Source organism: Necator americanus, chromosome I, assembly GCF_031761385.1.
Source record: "Necator americanus strain Aroian chromosome I, whole genome shotgun sequence".
In the NCBI taxonomy this organism is placed as follows: Eukaryota; Metazoa; Nematoda; class Chromadorea; order Rhabditida; family Ancylostomatidae; genus Necator; species Necator americanus.
The window spans coordinates 23,394,932-23,414,908 of record NC_087371.1 but is presented as its reverse complement, the minus strand read 5'-3'; the positions used below and the strand labels follow the sequence as shown (position 1 = coordinate 23,414,908).

General features: G+C 40.7%; 1 protein-coding gene across 4 annotated transcripts; it reads left to right on the top strand.

Annotated features, from left to right (window-relative positions):
• Positions 1-626: 626 nt before the first annotated feature.
• Positions 627-19,815, top strand: RB195_006608 (uncharacterized protein; the record flags this gene model as incomplete). Of its 4 annotated transcripts, none has more annotated exons than XM_064179790.1 (20): positions 627-696; positions 2,737-2,762; positions 2,856-2,954; positions 4,761-4,853; positions 9,772-9,851; positions 10,271-10,426; positions 11,565-11,811; positions 12,827-12,989; positions 13,189-13,270; positions 13,390-13,514; positions 15,062-15,219; positions 15,283-15,434; positions 15,499-15,589; positions 15,642-15,740; positions 16,146-16,274; positions 16,332-16,491; positions 18,828-19,009; positions 19,141-19,283; positions 19,507-19,578; positions 19,743-19,815. In XM_064179790.1, 20 exons carry the CDS (start codon positions 627-629, stop codon positions 19,813-19,815), a joined length of 2,400 nt encoding a protein of 799 aa, XP_064036719.1. The 4 variants fall into 4 exon arrangements, with proteins under 4 accessions (XP_064036719.1, XP_064036721.1, XP_064036720.1 ...); XM_064179791.1 differs by having other exon boundaries at positions 4,758-4,853; XM_064179792.1 differs by lacking the exon at positions 10,271-10,426 and having other exon boundaries at positions 4,758-4,853.
• Between the last annotated feature and the right edge of the window lie 162 nt (positions 19,816-19,977).

Genomic DNA, 19,977 nt, shown 5'->3' with positions numbered 1-19,977 from the left:
TCTTTTCCCAATTCGCTTTTTAAGTACTGTGCACGACGGATGTTCAATTCTCTTTTTCTGTATCTTTTAAAGTTTCTAAAGCCGAAAAATCTACGCTGCGTTTAAATTGAAGCAGTTTGAAGCGAATAAGAAGACGTGAAGCTTCTTCTCACTTTTTCAGAAGGAATGCTCAGTTCTTTCCCCTCAACTAAGCGTCAATTTTTAATTACTTAGCAATTTTTGTCCGCTAACAAGTGTCAGACGCGAGCTTTCTTCTCTCTTCCTACTCTCTTTTTTCTTGTGGATTTCGTTCTTATTTTTCTTCATTTTTTTTTGTTCCTTGATTGTGCGAAAAGCCCTTTGTGAGCTTTGTAACCTTGAGTCCAGAGAAGCAGGATGATTTCACGGGTGGATTGCCCTTTCCTTGCGGAGTGGAACTCACTTGCTTTGAGCGACTTGAAACCTATTCAGTGATTTTAACCTGTAATTGTGAAGTTCCCAATAACATCTTCAAAACCAATTTGAACCTTTTTTTATTGCATGCTCCGGATTCGATCTTCTGCTCTAGTTGTTCTGCTCAATTTTCTCAATACTTACCACGTTTTTTCGCTATTCATCCATTCGACTTCTAAAGAATATGTTAACGTATGGATGAGATTGCTGCTGCTGCTCTGCTGAGGACATCACGGAACATGTTCTATCGCTTTAATGACTCTGGTCACCTCGTCCTCGACTACGTACCTGGGCGGAGACCAGTTCCCTCCACTCAGATCCACATCACGAAATTTCAACGCATGGCTTAATCGAAGAAGAAGACTACTTCTGCTGGCTGCTAAGATGCGCTCTCAAGTCGCTTCCTTGACTCTTTCAAGCGTCCTTCACTCAGAAACGTCCATCTTTGCCTCAGCTTCTCTGTCCTGTTCATCTCCAGCTCCTCGTTTTAGGTATATACTTAGTACTTGGTTTGATTTCGCCTCTTGTTCTAGCAAACAAAGTGGAGGAGGAATGTCGTTGCTGCATTTGCGTCTTCATTTTTGATGCGATTAGCGTTTCGAAATCATTTTCTGATCCTAAGAAGTGAGAGGGTTTTTTTCGTCTTTAATTTCTATTACTACTAATTTTCTTAGATAATATCCATCTTGTCCCTCGAAACCACTTGTTCTATTCTGATACCGATTTCTAGATTTTTTTATTTTGGATTTCCTATTTGTAACTTTTTTGCTTCTCAATTTCGAAAATTAAGAAGACCGATAGTCACTCGAAGATCACTAGGATGGGGCTCATTATGTGAACAATTTCCAGATCTCCACCCATTTTCGAGTTTCTTTTCTTATCGGAGCATACAATGTGTTCTAGAATGTTTATCGAGCACATAAGCAACCATGTTAATCCCCTAAATGAAATTATAAATGTGAAAAAGCTGGGAAACTGGGAGTCGTATTCTATTGGAAGCTATATTTATCAGAATCTCTTTCGTCGATTTATGATTGGTGTTATTTCGTGGAAAACTAACAGATTTCTCTGTGTTTTTTCCGGATGCCGGGAAGGAAAAGATTTTTATTGTGACCAGCTCAATTTCGATGTTTTTCCTCCTAACGCTATTGCAATAGAAATGTTTCTAGCAGTTTTTCATTCTGTATTTACATTGCTGTGGACACCAAGATAATTTCAACTCAAGGAAGAAGACATGAGGACATTCCGGGAAAGGAGGACGCTCATAACTATTACTTTAACCAACAATTATCGCTTCGTTTGGGTCGCCCGGGTCATGAACGCTTTCATCAAAAATCATAATTCATATTTTTACGGCATACATTTCGAAGCGTCGAATTGCGTGTTCGCGCCTTTGCGCACTTTCTTTCTTTTCTCTGTAATAGTCTCTTATTTCTCTCGATGTAAACGGAAACAGCGAATCAATCAAAATTATCAGGATTGGTTATTATATTCACGTGCTTTCTTCGTAGCGTCGAATTGGAATAAAATCTTTGAAAAAATCATTTTTTCATTTTCGCCATTTGGTAATTTTATGCTACTTCTTTCGAATAAAATGTGTAGTAGTTTCATTGCTCCAACATATCGTTAAACAATTTACCGCTGATTTTTTTTTGTTGAAAAAATATTCCGACGCGAGATGTTTTTATAAGTTGTTTATGTATGAAATTATTGACAAAAGTAATTATGAGTATCCTCGAAAATTTAGTATCTGGAGAGTGTTACCCTGGAAACATGGGAAATTTGTGAAGAAAAACAGTATTTTTCGCAGCGATGTGAAAACAACATATTTTTAGTATTTGTTCAAGTCACTAAATTAACAAATATTAAGCTTAAAGCTCCTGCTGGGGAACTTCGAGCGTCGTCACTCACCCCCTCAGCATGACATATGTGCAACGTTCGAACCTTATCTTTCAATCATATTCTCTCTGGATCCCCGTCCTCTCCGCGTGATATGTCATAAATTGTGCCCGGCGAGGGACCAACTGTCGGTTGGCCTGATTGTGACCTGAATTCTATCAGCGATTCGTACAATATCATATATCGTGTTGTCGGGCGAATTTCGGGCTGATATCTGCTGTGATCAGCGCTGATAGTGAATGTCCTCACCGTCTGTATTGCAGAGATTCTACGAGAGAGTACGCCACTCGTGGAGGACATCCTCGAGAGTGGTTTTGGACGATGTCCACTGACTGACTGACTGACCACATACGGATAGACTCGTCGCCATTGCCCTATCGCCATCGCCCGCATTGACGGTCTAAGAGCTCATATTATATAGTCTGAGAGGTGTGAGTTTCGTTCATTTTCGAGGTTTTAATTGGAGGATAATTTTTGTTGGTTGTTGAGCACGAGATAAGTGGCGCTGAGCGCACGTGTTCCAGGCCGAGATGACCACAGCCTCAGAGCTGTTTTCTGAGGATGCTCGAGCACGGTTCTCACACACGAAAGCGTTGTTTGAACAGCTGGAACGACAACAAGAGGTAAGGAGAACCGGCTCGCAGATTGTTGCAGCCACTCTTTCTTGGATCATCTGCAGAGATGAGGGAGAGGGACGAGGAGCGGAGGGGATTCAACATATAGGCGCAATTAACCAGCGCTCTCATTAAGTGTAGTAGCGCAATGTAGGACAATTGAGGATTGCACTCTGCTAGAGAAATTCTGGATTTCTCCCCAGAATTTGTTTAATTGCGAAGGGAAGAATTAAAAAGGGAGACTTTTCCGCAATTTTCACGTGGATCAGATCCACCGAACAAGCAATGTTTCGTGATGTTTAATGAAATGCGCAAACGCATAAGCATCTTGTACAATGCTGCATTTTTTTTTCGAATGTTGATCTTTTCTTCGCACTGACTTCTGTCACAATTCCGCCGTTGTTGAAGATTTCTTTCAATAACATTTTTATTGAATGTTCCGTCAGAAGAAAAACAAACATCTCTTCAGATAAGACAGGGTTTTTGCTTTGCAACATTTTTACTAAATGTCCACGCGTTTATGAGAAAAAGCCAGTTCAGGGAATGCGTAAGATGGATAGCAAAAAAAAATCCAAGAAAAGAAAAACAATCGCCATTATAAGGCGGGATTCCTATACCCATATGGGAACACTTAAATGTTTACGTTACGAAAATAGCTTTGTTTCCGTGCTGCTCCGGTTGTGGAACGAGGAATTTCGCACGTGAAAAGAAAAGGGAGCGGATAACAAGTCAAAAAATATGAATGTTTGTTTGGATGACTTTGGCTTTGCTTGAAATTTTAGAATTCAGGCTTATTTAAAATTTATTCGGTTATTATTATTATTTACTTCGTAATTGTTTTCGGCTGAACCAGTCAAAAATATGGAAAATCGAGCACATTCCAAATATTTTGTGGCTTTCTTCGTAATTTTTGTGTATGTGGGGTTAGTTGTGCACAATTTTTGCGTTGTGCGCTTTGTGCTATCTTGTCCGTTAATGCGCTGCAGGAAACTTTCCAAATATTTGTAGTAGATAAATTTTCCTTTTTCGTACTTGGAATCTTTCCTCTTTGTAGCAAAAAATTAGGGTGTGACAGGTGTGACAGTTTGTAGGAAATTTTTGTAAAAATTCTCCAAAGGAGGCTGCGTATTGTTATCCTATATATAGAAAATGAAAACTTTTTGAAAAATGCTCATAATCCACTAAAGACACTTTTTATCCCTCAAAAATCCGAAATTCTTGCAAAGTGAGATCAGGGTGCTCTCGGAGAGACGGTGATATGTGGAAAAAAAGGACAAAAAACTTCTTCTTTTGCTTTTTCTAAATAGATGTATAAGAAACCATTTTTAAGTGCATTGAAAGGGAGTGATCCTCTTAAAAACTCTTCCATTTTTACATATGAATCGAATTTTTTTGATTGGACAAAAAGTTTATTCATGATACAGTGATTAGAGACTACTGTGCTGGGATTTTAAATTTTTACTGCGTGGATGAGAAATTTTTATTCAACTATGCAAAATCTTTTTTCTTAAAAGGGCCGAAAAAAATAGGTGTAAAAAATGCATAAAGAAAAGAGAATATAAAAATAGATAAAAACGAAAAAAAGAAAGAGGAAAAATAGTTATAAAAATAGGTAAAATAAAATGAGAGATATTTTGACCACGTTACTCCTTTGCGACATGCATGAGGAATTTTCCTCGTTTTCCACGAGTAGAGGCGAACAGACGTTTTTCTCAACTCAACGAAGGTTATTGTGTTTTCCCCGCCTTTTATTAATATCAAATCCTAATAAGGTCTCATATAAAATTTGTACCTATTTTTATGTTACTGAAGCAGGTACCTTCGTTCTACTCCCCTCGTCCATCACGTCAACCGCCTCCACTACCGCCAAAACCAACAGCTCCATGTCCTGGAAGTCCACTTTCTCAGGTATCTTTTCTTTCAAATCTCTAGAAAAAAATTCCTCGTCTACAAGTATCTCATCCTGCCCGTTTTGTCCAACCAAGCATACTATAGAGCTCTTGTTCCAAACGAAATCGTTCATGTCTGCTGGATCTCTGTCCCTCCTCACCATTTGATCTACAATTGATTGCAAGTTGTTATGTTAGGCTAAAATGCTAAGTACACTGTTAACATAAATTTCCGCTAGAACTCTACTCTCGGGGAAATTTCCAAAGAAATGAAATAACTACGGATAGGTTCCTCTAGAACTAGACATCAGGAAAGATAAGTGTTCACCTGGCGCAAGTTTTAACTAGCTGGGACTTTCTACGATTTTGCGGATGTTGGCGCTGTAAAAATAAAATGAATGAAAATAAATAAAATAATAAAGGAAATAAAATAAATAAAATGAATGAATAAAAACAAGTAATTGTACACTATCATGAAAACCGTGTAATTTTAGACTGAATATCAATTGATGCCGCCTATAAGAGAATTGCTCCTAGAAAAATCTCCGTTATGAATTGAAAACTTTTCAATGAAGCACTTCGAAATAGATTTTCTTTGACAGAAATACAATGATGTAGCAGGTGATGCTAGCAGAGCAGCAGCGTTCCAAAACCACCCAGTTTTTACTTTAATCTATGAATCATTTCTGTGAATAAGTAAGTCAACACAAGAAAAATGCAGACGTTATTCACGGCACCCGGGAATCGTTCTGTTTCTCAGCAGGAATAGAAGGAATTTCCTTCCGATTTTCCTTCACCTCATCTCACTTCTTTCTGGAATTTCTGGAAAAGCTCTACGTGACCTGATATTTTTTCCATGTTTTACTATTAAAGGCATCACCCCCCGAACCTGAGATGGTGCGGATTTCAGGTGGAGTATTCGTATACGGGATCGTAGATTATGGAGAGGTGGGTGATTCCGCCCATTTCTTGCTAATTGGCGTAAAAAAACGACCCGGAAGATGCGGCGTGTGCTCACGGATGGCGCGCTCCAATCGAACTCCTGATAGAAAATAGCGCGCCGGAACGCTCGGAGGCGTATCTTCCGGGCCGTTTTTTACGGCAATTAGGAAAAAATGAACGGAATCACCCTTCTCTCCATAATCTACGATCCCGTATACGAATACTTCGCCGGAAATCCGTACCACCTCAGATTCGTGGGGGCGATGCCTTTAAACACATACAGCTTTCTGAATGTAAAGAAATGCTCATGTCTCATGCATCGTCGGAAACGAGGAAGCGTGCGTTCCGTATCTCGACAGCCGCCGTGAAAGAGCTGTGAGCCAAGCGGCAAATACCTGTCGAACCTGGTTCCTACACGCTTTTTCACTTTTTTTTTGGCTACAGCGTGAACAGAAGTGAGCAGCAATTACACAAGCTTCGACGACAACTCGCCACTTCACTCAGCTCTCACCTTCTTTACGGGAGCTCTCGGAGTGAGACACGCGACGGATCCTCATTAAAAAATTTACCGCAAAATCTTCTGTTGAGTTTTTAAATCATTGGAATCAAAAGCAACTGCAAAAAAGGAGTACTGCCAAAAAAAAAACCGTGCTAAGAGATTTGTTTTTGTGCCAAAACAGGCCTCGTTCCGTTGTATACGTTATAAGTTTCCTGAAACGTTGCCCAAAAACTATCACTCAGAAACGCTTGGAAATAATATGAATGGTTTTAAATACTCGAATCCTGATAATCGACTACAATTATACGATTAGGAGTAGAATTTCCGTTGCTCCGTTCCCTTTCTCATAGCGATCCCTACTCTTGGAACGTTTCGGAAAATGCGTATATTGGAAATTTGCTGGCTGCTCGTTTATTTTTTTTTATGCTCCGCGTATATACGTAATTCTTACTGGAATACATTACCATAATGTTGTTCAAACAAATAGGTGGACGGGAAAATGAAGAAATAAGTTTTCATCTGGCGCTTGTTAACCAAGCAAGCGGTACTGTAGCTTTGCCGGGGTTATCCAATTGCTGAAAAATCGGTCCTATGTTACGAAAATTAATTTTGATTAAAAAGATGGGTGTAGTTCTGGATTTATGAATTTTTGTTCTGATAAAGTTTGGTGAAAATTTATTTGTGGCCTGATGATTTCATATTTTCGTCTTTATCAGAGGCCTGAAAATAGATCGAAATAATATTTCATAAATCCAGTACCAAATGCCGAAATTTCAGGGAGAAAGCGCATGAAGATTGTTGACTTTACATAATTTCTTCTTATCCAATGCTCTACTTTGCGCTGCATGGAGTTAGTAAATGAATAAATAAGTGAATAAGTAATGTCAGTGCATGCGTAGGTTATTTATTATTACTAATTTACTTAGGACTGATCAGGATGGTTTATACGAGCATTTACTGGGTACTAAATGTTTTGTAGTTTCCCTTCAATGAGAAAGTATTAGCGCTAAGCACAATGTCTCCACATACTCCGCAACGTTGCTTCCACCGAACATCTGTTTATCTTGAGAAGATGTCGGATTAGAAACGTGCTGATTTGTGACTCACTTCACACCAACTACCTCACTCCCCGTCATCGAATGGCGATCTCCGTGTAAACTCCGCAAACTGCGAAAATGGATTTTCCTCGTTCCACCGGGCGATTAGCGGGTGACGAGACGAGAAAGTGAGAAAATCACACCCGTCACGAGGGTGTGGGAGCGTTGGAGTATGCAAAAAAGCTGTGCATGAGACTGCTACGGCACGAAGGATTTGACTCGCCGGAAAAAAAACCCCCCCGGGGGGGGGGGGGAAAGGGCCCCAAAAAAGGGGGGGGGGTTTTTTGGGGGAAGAAAAAATCGACGGCGTCGCGGGCCTTTTCCCAGCAGTATCCAGTGGTTCTGCGACGAGTAATCAGATAACAGCGTTTCGCGTCGAGGGAGACATGATTTCTTTTTGGCACCTCTTCACCACAAATTAAATTCATCGATATCAGGCTGTTTTCTTCGGGAATTTTCACACAGCCAGTTGAGATTTTTTACTTCCCTCAGGAACACTACGACCCTATTTCTGGGGCCTTTCCTCGGAGCCCCCGACGGTGACGAGTGACTTTTTGTTTTTACAATACGATACTCATTGAGTGGGAATGAGGTTGTCGGCAAACTGGTCGGCGATTTGAAATTCTATGCAGCTCAGTACGTTCCGCGTTACCCATCCACGCACCGATAGGTGTGTAACATCATTTTTCCGTGATCCTGGTTTTCTATGAGTTTTTAGGTACGTTTTTTATCTCTAAACAAGAATAAACATCATTTTCCATCTAATAGTTGGATGTTTTCTTCAGAGAAACATTCACTCTGTCTCTCATATTTCACATATTATTTATTTTGTTCATGACTATGGAAAACAAACATATCGGTCACCAGTTCAAAGTTGTTCGCTTATTTTCAATGGAATTGGCTTTTTTCACAATTTTATCATTTGATTTTCTAATCACTCTATTTCTTGAATATTATGACAGGAAATCTTGGTAAATGAACGTTTCTCGACGGCGATTGTACGGTGAGTCGACGTGAAAAAAAAGTCCGAAGTTGTTAAGGTGGAAAAATTCGCTAAAAAAATTAATAATTTACTGAGTTCTGAAGCCATCTAACAACTGGATAATATTATTGTACATTGTAATACTACCACATATTTTTTGTTATATACTGTTTCGAATACATTTGGGCAATAACTACGTATCTGACAGTTCTTTTTTCGTGACTGTTTGTTTACGAAAAACCAGAATTCAAAATTTGGAAGATTTTTACTCCTGTCAGTAAAGGAACCTCTTTTTTAAGACGAACATTCAATATCAATTAGGAGTGCATCAAACAAACGAATAACAAATAGCAGGCGCAACACTATTGCGACTTTTCTGCTTATTCCCTGGCCGATTGCTCACCGGCTTCAGAAATGTAGCGCTCGAACTAACAATAATGGCTTTCTTTGTGCACTAAAATAGACTCCGTAATCATATTCTAACCCTACGCTTCAAATTTGCATTAGGGGATTATTTGTAGATGAATGTATAAACAATTTTAGACGGAAACGTCTCGAATACGTGAAGTGATGGTTTTTGGAGTTCTTTCTCTTTAAAAAAAAAGATTTGTTAAACTTCATTTTCTTCCATAAAGTTTAACTTACTAACGAATTCTTCCGGCACTCGCATCACTTCACTCATAAGAGCTCTGTCTGTTCCTGCGCGATTTTCTAGTAAAATATCGTGGAGAAACCCTTTTTTTTAGATTATTAGCACTTTCACTATTAAAAATAAGCAAATCTCCATGTAAAAAAAAATTCCAAAAAAAATCAGTCCGGTCTTTCGCAAAATTTTTGCTGAGACTTGTTTCCAATTATGCGTATAGTGTTGAATACTCACAGTAAAACCGTTGTTGTTTTCTATGGTACGTTAAAAATTTAATTGGGGACGATCGGTAACGTTCGCGTTAAAATCCGCTAAGTTCTCAATACATCCCTTCACATAAATATTTTGCTTAGTTTTATCCACTGCGCATTGTTTCTCTTTGAAAGTTTGTGTTTATAGTTTAATTGTTCTCTAATAATGTTGATTCAAGCATTCAGTAGGGTAAATATTGCACTCCGCATTCGTTGTCGATACTAATTTGGATACCGCCGCCTTTCGGACACACAGGCACATTGCTAAGCGCTGAATTTCCCAATTCTTCATCACTAGCTCTTGTCCTACCTCAACAACCTCATTTAAGAGCTGTTTTCGTGCTGGCATTGTGTTCTCAGCCCGGCATATTGCTGAGAACAGCTCACAAAAAAGTCTCCCGTGCAGGAAACAATGAAATTGTTCTCGTTCAATCTATGCAGGATGCTACTCCCCTACTGTTGTTTTCGATACAATTTCCGTCCTTTAATTCCTCTGTTCAAACATAACGACCGTTTATAGGTCGCCCGAAATTTTTCCGAACTGGCATCCGACTTGGAGTTGCTGAATCGTGGATCGCCGAGGGCTCAAGAGCCCTTAAAGTGAGTTTTTGGTGTTTCTCTAGCTGTTCGGGATCAGGTTACTGCTGGAAAAACACGCCTAGCATGGATTGAATGCCGACATTGCAATTCTGTTGCTAGCACACATTGTTGGTTGCTTTTTGTCATTAAATTCATTAAGTTCATTGAAATATTGCGGCTCCGCAAATGGAATTACAACGCGGGGCGGATATCAGAGCTTCGTTACGCATGTTTAGCTGAGTATTACTGCTTAGAGGATCGGCTTCCGCTAGTAGCAGCAGCGGGGCGATGACGCCCCGGCGCCACTGCTCGGACGAACGAAAGCAGCATCTAACACTAGTCCTCTTTTTTCTTCAACGTTTGTTTGCATGAAGCTGTTCTCTCTTTTCCTTTCCGTTCATCCTGTTCAGAAACTTTCCGCGCATGCCGTGACATTTTAGATTCACGAGGAATATGCCAGTGACTCAGAGATCACCCTACGACCAACCGAGCTCCGTCAACTACGAGTCTCCGCCCGCATCGAACTATGACCAGGCGTTGCGACAAAGATCCAGCTACGAACCGTACTGGCGGGATCCTTCCTACTACAGAAGACGGTCGGTACTGCCAAAATATTCAAAGCCGTGCATGTCATGTAGTACTGTTGATGCTGTTTTCAACGCTAACAACTCGCTGTTCTTCGTTCCTCTTCGTTCCGCACTCGAATACGTTCGGTTTTGTTCGGGGTGCGGGTCCACAAATTGAGTTTAAAAAATCGAATGGGCGTGCCAGGGACCACCCGCGGGCACTACAGCCGCCGTCGATGTTCCTCTTTATTGGCTTCCGCTGCGAATTTTTCTCTTTTTCTGCGCTTTCCTCGTTCACAGTTTCGTGTTGTTAATGCCGCTTCTGGCTTGCACGGCTTTTTATGACCCAGAGGAAATGTTGCCAATAAATTTTTAAACATTTTCCAGCAAAATTTCGAAAAAAATAAGCTTATCGCCTGGTAAATCAATGATGTAATGTGACTAATGTCTGATCATCAACCTTCATTAACAATTGCCTGTGTGATACTGTATTTGATGTCGAAGAAAAATGTGAATGACTGCTTCTGGATGATTTTTCCTTATAATTTTTGCTTCTTGAAAAGCAGTAGTGAATTAAGATGATTTGAAATTTTGTCGAATGATGGTTGGTTCAGTTTGCATCAGTACACTTCTATGTGCTCTGACGTATTAAACGGTTATCCTGCATTTTTTTGTGTGTGGAATTTGTTTTATTCACGAGAAAGAGTTGCCCATTTGCGCCCAATTTTCTCTGCATCGCTCAGATTTCCACATTACATCGACGTTGCACTTTTGATAAACTTGCAAACGCGTTTCGCTGAGAAACAGTGCAGAAAAACGTGTAATTTGGAAGCGTATGACGTCAGCTAAGTTGGGAATTTTCTCATATGTTGTAAATTTCAAAGAGATGACAACTGCATGAATTACTACTGGTTAAGTCTATTGTTTGAGAAATTTGCGGTGGCATCGTTGAGAGACATGAAGGCAGAACTATTCACGTTCACCCTCGAAATCCCCACTAATCCACACCACCCCTGGTTGTTAAGTGTGTTTTTGACCACGGATCACCTGGTCGGTAGAAGTTCAGCATCTAGAGGCGTTTCTGTTCGACTCACTCCCACTCCGTCTATCCATGGACGTTTTATTTTCGCCGCGTTCACTCTTAACACATAAATCTCGATGCTTTCAGATTTGGAGATGACCGAGACGAGAATAATGTGCTAGACGCAGACGCACAAGCGATGCGACACACCACCTACGCGTTGGTGAAAACACGCCGAGACATCGATGACGACGACCGCCGAACGGTATCGTCAAGAGGCGCATCGTCCGATGACGAACGTGTCGACGGGGTGCTCGAGACAAGACGAGGTCTCAGCCCGGAACGGGACCTCGATCGCGACAGAAAGGTCTCCTTCAGCACAGCACCGATACCTGTTAGTCTAACTTCCATTAGCTTTCACTAATACTTTGAACGAAGACAGATTAAAGTATCTCGGTGGATTTGGAGCTGGAGTTGGGATAAATACACCCAACATACTATAAAATAAGTTTTTGGGTGTTTGTAACAGATTCTTTTTCATACACTTAAATGATTTTCAGTTGAATGCGCATCCTGAGGCTGTCGATCGACGCGAAGCATTATCGTTAATCTTTGAGCTTTGACAGTTTTTTGCACCCCAAAAGTTCGACTTTTCTTGATTTTTGGCTTTTTAGAACCGAACCGTGGAGTAATTTTCTGAGAATGATATTTTGTTGCTCTCCAGACCGACTAACGTTTCCGCTTCGTCGCCTCTCCTAAGATCCTGAGAAAATCGAATGCGCGTGTAATCTACCTTTCAAAATGCTTCCACACTCCATTAGATACGATTTATTTATTCCATATCGTCGTAAAACTTACAATTTCTTTTACGCCTGACGGGCAGTTCCTTTTGTAATCATTTTCTGCTGTTATTGACGTATCACATGGAATTTAGTATAACTTCTGAAGAAGTGAGAGATCCCGGAGACATTCACTCTCGGATTGCTGAAATTTGATGGACCATAAAAGTGGATAACAAGAGAACCATTTTTTCCGGACATTTCATGGTTCTTTCCTGATATATCAAACTAAAAGAAGATATAAATATATAAAAATTGTCTTTTTCTTGTTTTCACTCATCCCGAGTACTCCAATTTCCCTGGGAATTCTGAAATAGCTTTAATAAAGTCGGTACTCCCCAAACTAGTTACTTGTTTTTGCCGTTGGCACTCGTTTATCTTCAGTAAACCAGAAAAACGGTTTTTCTTTCCGGCCAATCTACCGTAATACTTTAATTTTGTTTTGTTCGAACTGTGCATGTGTGATTGTTGCGTCCTCGAATTGTCTTTGAATGTAGATGTGGACGTAATTTTTTTTATCCAGATTACAAAATACATCGCTTGTTGAGTTTGTTTACCCCTACGTTTCAGGTTTATTGCACCCATTCCGTTGAAGAATATGATCGTAAAAATGAAGATATTGATCCAGTGGCCAGCTGTGCCGAATATGAACTGGAAAGGCGGTTAGAACGTATGGAATTATTCGACGTTATGCTTGAAAAAGGTCCTGAAGGATTAGGAGTCTCCATAATTGGTGAGTTTCACCTCTTCTCCACGGCAAGCTTTGCTCTATTAGGCTTAGGGGAAATTCCAGCGAGCTCCGTCTTTTCTTGTTTTTTTTTTCACAGCATGCCTATGAGTGTTTCAAATACATAAGTTCTTTTTTAAGCTACGACTACTTTATGTAGTTAAGCTTTCGGATTGAGAATTACCGATATCTGTACCCTATTAAGGCATGGGAGTGGGAGCCGATTCGGGTTTGGAGAAGTTAGGGATCTTCGTCAAGAATATCACCCCCGGAGGAGCTGTGCACAGGTCAGAGTTCGGCGGAAACCAGTTGCGCAGAGAGCAACTGGGCTTAATTTCGGACTCCACGTCCGAAATGGGGCCCAGTCGATGCGCTCGCCCTCCGCCTACTCAATCCAGCATTTCAGAGACGGACGTGTACGAGTCTGCGATCAGATAGTGTCTGTTGACGGGAAAAGCCTCGTCGGAGTCAGTCAACTATACGCTGCCGAGACGCTGCGAGCTACTTCTAATCGGGTGCTATTTACGATTGGTGAGTTCTGTTTCGTTTCGTCTCCGGCCCAGATTAGACCAGTTTGCGTCTTTCCTCAAAATATCCCTTCAATACCCAGACTATTCTTTCTTTATCCCACTTGTTCCTCTGTTGTCCCGCCCAATTCCTTTTTTTAAGACTAAGAGTAAAATATGATCTTTAATCATATTTTAATTTTAGTCTTAAAAAAGATTAAAATGATTAAAGATCATACTTTACTCTCAAAAAAAAAAAACTCCGAAAAATCCTTAGGTGTAGTTATTTTTGCCGAAAACTACTGTCAAGTACATTTTCTCGTCTTCTAGAAGTCTCTTAAATGCTCGTTCATTTAATATTTCGCACTTTTTCATCTAACAATCATTTTGCTCGAGTATTTTTCTTTATAGATTTTCAAGAGTATACGAGATGCCTTTACTATGTCAGCCGAACAACTTTTTCGTAGAAATAGAGAACCACGTTCCTAATTGCTGCGAGAAGTCGCATCCAATGCTTTTACGCACCACAAGCACTCCTTTCAACAAAACGTCCTTGAGCAGAGATACTCGTGATTTTCAAAAGTATGTAGCTATGTATCGTGGCGGAACCCTGCCAGACAATTTCACAAATTTCTGATTTTTTGTTGTTGAAAACCCAAAACAGATAAACTCCATCTTAAACAAAATATATCGGGTTTCTGGAATGAAGTTTCAGCTTAGCACCGTTTATTTTAAAGGCAAATTTTTCAACTCACAACTCGTAGAAATAATTAAATCGTTAAGTCGTTAAACCAACGCATTTTTTGTTGACAAGGGAAAAGAAAGTCTTTTTCTGCTTGGTTAAGAATCTGGAGGCAACGAAATCACTGAGGCCATCCATTTACTACGGATAAAGAAACGTCCACCCAGTGGCGGCGTGGAGGAAAAAGTGCTCCCAGATTTAGTGATAGTCGAAGTTCGTTGCGGGACCTGAGCATGAGGTCTACAATAGATTCTCGAGCATAACGCGAACATATTCCGCGAAAGCGATTTGTGCTGCCAACTCCGAGGAGAGCGATCTAGGCCCTGGGCGTCCAGAGCTTTTTTCTCGTCCCCCCATCCATACAGGATACAGAATCGACCTCCAAATTCCAGACAACATCCTGCATAATTCACAGTGATTAATAGCTGCTTGGCAGTTTGAACGATGTTTTCCGGTATGAAAATCGCTCGTCTTTCGGAAATTTCTACATCATTATGTCCGTTGCCAGAAATGTAGTGTAGTTGTTTTGGAAATACCGAGGAACCTTTTTTCACTGCGGTGACGATGACATAAACTTGCAGTGCACGAATACATCATATACGCCTTCATTAACACAGTCGGCGATGTTGTATAGTCAGCACCAAATGTGTTCAACCGGTTGACCGCGACGCGCTTCCGGTTCGGACAAAAAGAACGTGCATTGCGGCGCGTACATCGCGCTCGTTCGGCTGAACACATTTGTTGCTGAGTACACATATATATTAAGGAGTAAACTGCTTACTTAAATCCGTTCCTTCATTCTAACCCTTAACTTCATGGGACCTTTGCAGGTCGAGAACCGAACTTGGAAGAATCGGAGGTAGCTCAACTGATTCGCCAATCCCTTGAAGCCGATCGTGCGCGAATAATCGGTGACGAAGGTGAAGAGAGCCAACCAGAAGAGAGCGAACCTCCGACGGCACGAAGTATGGACGAGTCAGAGATCAGAGTAAGTTTTTTTTCTCACTGTTGCTGCAAAAGAAAAGGATTTCGCTACTAAGAAGAGTTTTAGGCAAAAATAGCAGCACTTGAATTAGAACTCGAAATGTCTCAAAAGAAAGCTGATCAGATGCACGAAGTATTGGACAGCACGAAAACGCACTACGATCAACTCGAGAAGAAATACGACCAAGCGAATCAACTGCTGAGGAACTATCAAGAGAGGTACGTATCAATCAACCGAAAAGGGACGTAGGAGGTGACTTCAAATCCAGCAGTGTCCTTTCAGAGAAAAAGAGCTGTTGTCCCGTGAAGAAAATCACGTGGAGCAGTTACGGGATAAAGATGCACACTATTCGCATCTCGTCGCACAGTTGAAGGTGAGCTCTTCAACAGCCTCTTCCGGGTTTCAGATGAATTGTTTCGTTACAGGAACGCATCGAGGAGTTGGAAGCGAAGCTCGAGGAAATGGACCAACGTCGACAATCCATAGCAAACAATGAGCTTACCGAACTCAGGGATAAACTAAAGGTTGGTAAGCATCGTTTGGTGGAGATTCGTAGAATCTATTCCCGAAAAAAAGACCGCGACGAACTCTTAGGGACCACTGTAACTTTTTTTTTACAATTTTATCTCAAAAATAGAATGAAAAAATAATTAAATAATTAAATGGTTGGAAACTATGTGAATTACTTTATGGGTATGTTGGTTCCTTTTCAAATTCACTCTTAGCTATGCGAATTCACGGGTAATTTTATCTTGAAACAGCTAGAGACACCTTTTTTACTCTACTTCCATTGCAAGTCTTCCTCCTTCGGCGTTTTTTCTTTGGGTTTATCCATCTTTTCCTGTGCGACTTCCATAGAAATTCCCCGATTTCCCATTCTGCACAGATTCTCTACTTCTACTCTGGAAATTCAGTTTCTTTTTTTTAAGGATAAGCTGGAGAAGCGCGATGAGGGTTTGGCATATAAACCCGGAGGCGAACTTCCTCATGAAGACAAAGCAGTAATGGCGAATATGGATGCAAAAGAGCCGAAAACGACAATAAACAATAATGTCACGGTACGTCAACAATCTCTCGGTTTACAGCTGAAAACACACTGTTGTCGGTTCGTTCAGAGTCGAAAAGACGCTGAAGTGTCCACATGGGATGATGACAAGTACTCCTCATCATGCGGAAGTCCTATTCCACGAATATCCGAACCTGCTAGTCCAGCTCTACCGCACAAATTCGTTCATCGACGACTCCTATTTCCTCTTAAGAAAAAATATGTGACAAGTAGGTTTCATTTTTTTAAAAAATAACTGAAACTTCTCCTCATACACTTTACTTTGACTTTTTTTTCATATGGCATTCACATGTGTGGAAGACCATTATTGTACATTTCAAGAGATCCAGGAATAGCGCAATAAAAGCTCCCAGAGAACAGGCGACGCTTTTCTGCTTATTTGTCGAGAACCGAGTCCATTAGATGCAATAAACGGATTTGTTCGCGCCTCTGCTTCTTCATGACATTAAGAAAAGCCTTCTGAAGAAATCTTGTTGAACTGATCGTTCACGCCTTCTTGAATCACTTCAGTTATATTCTATTTTGCAGTCTTCAAACTTCTTTTTCGGAAATGGAAAACTGTTGGGTGGTTGAAAATCACAGAATTTCTGCAAGCGAATTCACTATGCCTTTATGAACCTATTTACCCTCTTAAAACCGCACGTCGCTTGGAAACTGCAGTTCGACTTAAAGACAGCATACAACGAATCTCGTGTGGTACGGATTTCAGATGGAGTATCCGAATACGGGATCATAGATTATGGAGACCGGAGTAGTTCCGCTCATCTCTGGCTGAATCACTGCAAGCAGCCGCCTCCAGAATGCCGTTTTGTATCACGCCATCCATTGCAGCGCGCCACCCTTGCACGCGTAGCGTCCCTTACTGCCTATCGGAGCAGTCCGAATTGATTTTCGACGAATCGCAGAGCGGAGGCGGCGCAAGGGGTGGAGCGTTGCAATAGATGGCGTCGCACAAAACAACATTCTGGAGGCGGCTGTTTGCAGTGATGCACAGGGAGAGATGAGCGGAACTACCCGTCTACGATCCCGTATACGAATACTCCACCTACGCACCACCTCAGATTCGTGGTATGCTGCCTTTAATTTTGCATTATCGTAAGGTTCCGGAGAAGTTCCGCATCGTTGCTAGCAGAAAAATGGGGTTTACAGAAAAGATTGTTCGCTGTAGTTCCTAATAACCCTTTTTCTAATAGCGGTAGCTGTTCCTTTAAAACACTTTAGACCGTCCATCGTTGTGCGCTGCAGGGCATTCTTTCCCTTCAATACGCACAACTACACCAATTTATATTCTTTTAAGAGCCTTATTTACATCGAACAGAGGCGGCTCAGCAGATGGCGTTCACAAAAAAAGGTGGGAAATTCAGTTCGAGAAATTTCGGACCGCACTAGTCTCTTTTGAAGATTAGAAATTTTTGGATAATAATTCGAAATTTACTTTCTATAAATCCCTAAATTAGTAGGGATCCTCAGTAATTTATATATTATCGATTGTATATAAAAAAAAGTGTGAACAGCCGCTTGTTCCATAGAACAACTTCCCACCCTTTCCTGTTCCTGAATATCGTAAACATATATATATATATATATATATATATATATATATATATATATATATATATACATTTATAAACTTGCTAAGAGGATGATAAAGGTAAACTTCTCGGACACCTAGACGTTTTTTTTTTTGAGAAAACGGTAATTTTTCTGAGAAATTCCTTGTTGCATTATTTATATGAATATAATTATTAATTCCTGTTAATTAATTAATTCCTGTTACGAGTGTTCTACTTGGGAAATTTCGCTAAACGACTCCCAATTCAGCTCGATTGAATAGTTTTTGTATCTGCCACTCTTTGGTAAATCTAGGAATTAGATGGCTATTGATCTACGTCAGATGCAGATCTGTGAACGGCAAATATCCGCTGGGGCGTGTTGCGCACGTGCCGCGCACTTGATGTTAATATCCACGCGCTCGAGGTGTGACCATGTGACGTCGTGGTCAAGGGACGGGAGAACCCGTACAGTGTTTACTTCTCTAGGTCTGCGTTCTACGTACGTCCTATCGTTGCGTCGCCTATCCCTAGCACTTTCTGCTTGACTCATTGACGACAGCGCGGTTTTTTTTGCGCATCTGGCGCGTGCGACAACCCAATTGACTTTTACGAGCTATACTTCTATTACATTCGAAGACAATAAACCCATTAAGTACAAAAAACTTTTAAAGACAGGAACTCATAGAAAAAATGACCGCTGAGGAATGTATGGCTCACCGTTAAGCCGCGTTGTCGTCAAAAGGTTAATGAACCACATCACACAAGTGAATCAATGAATAAGTAAATCCTAATTTGACGCTTTTGTCAGATATTTTTGTGGTGGGGCTGTTTTTCAAGAATAGAAGTTTTCTCTCCGGAATCATTCACGCGACACTTCTCTCGATCTTTTCAACTATTCGATACCTATGTCTTAATTGCTCTTTTTCATCCGCAATCCAAAACATCCGGTTGTTTCACGCCACTTTTTTCACCGCGAAAGGAATGCTATTCAGATGAGAACGAGTTCTGGCGAGCGTCGTGCGAGCAGATCCAGGGCCTGCAAGTCTTGCACTGGACGGTAGATGACGTATGCCAGCTGTTGGTCTCCATGGGACTCGACAAGTACGTCCCCGAATTCACCATTAACAAGATCACCGGAGCGAAATTTCTGGATTTGGACGGAACTAAATTAAAGGTGAGGGGAAGCACACAAATTGGAAACTCTTATTATTATGTACGATTTTTGCTAGTTTACGATTCCGAGGAGATAATCCCCTTGAAACACGGTTTCTCCCTGGCAGTTCCTCATTACTAGCACTGTTTCAGGGAATGGGTATCCAGAATCACTCCGATCGTTCGTTGATCAAAAAGAAGGTGAAGATGATCAAAAATAGGATAGAACGGGAGCGGAAGATGTTGGAAAAGGAGAGTCGAACTCGAGTTATCACACAAGGCATGCATATCCAAATGTAATGGCTGCTTCCCGCCGGTCCGCCCGCCGTCCTTCCGCCTGTCATTCCTCATCATTTTGTAATTATTGTCAAATTGTGCACATCGCTAACATAAACAACCGGGTTTTCGCCACAGAAGTTGTTGCCCAGCAAATTTACAGTCGTCTCTTTGAATATTTTCGAGCCGTTTGTTTAATTTCCTATAGATCACGCTATTTCACTTACTTTATTATTATCCAAGGTACTCCCTTCATCACTCTTTCCTCCTCTTTCATATCACATTGCGACCAACAGCTGCTTTGTTCCAGAGCATGTAAGCGGTGTTCAAGAAATCAGATACGTACATACCTATATTGAATTGAAATAAACTAAAGACTATAGCTTTTGCTTTGTTTTGTTTAGTATTCTGAGTACCTTGCGTACTGTCTTATGGAAAAAAGGTGCTAGAAAGGACAGATAAGAGATTTTCTCATTCAGGTACCACAGAACGGATTCAGTTACAGAACAATCCAAACAGATGAAAAGAGAAACTCGTAGAACAACACTGTGAAAATCTTTTTTCAGCATTCACGGAGATGATGTGACTGTGCTGCTTTTTCCATTGCCTTGTGATTTTAAACATTTTCTGCGAAGGTATGGTCTAGAGAGAACTTGAGAAACTTGCTTTTAGAAAAAAAAAATTCAAAAAAATACTAGTGGAAAAAAAGAATTT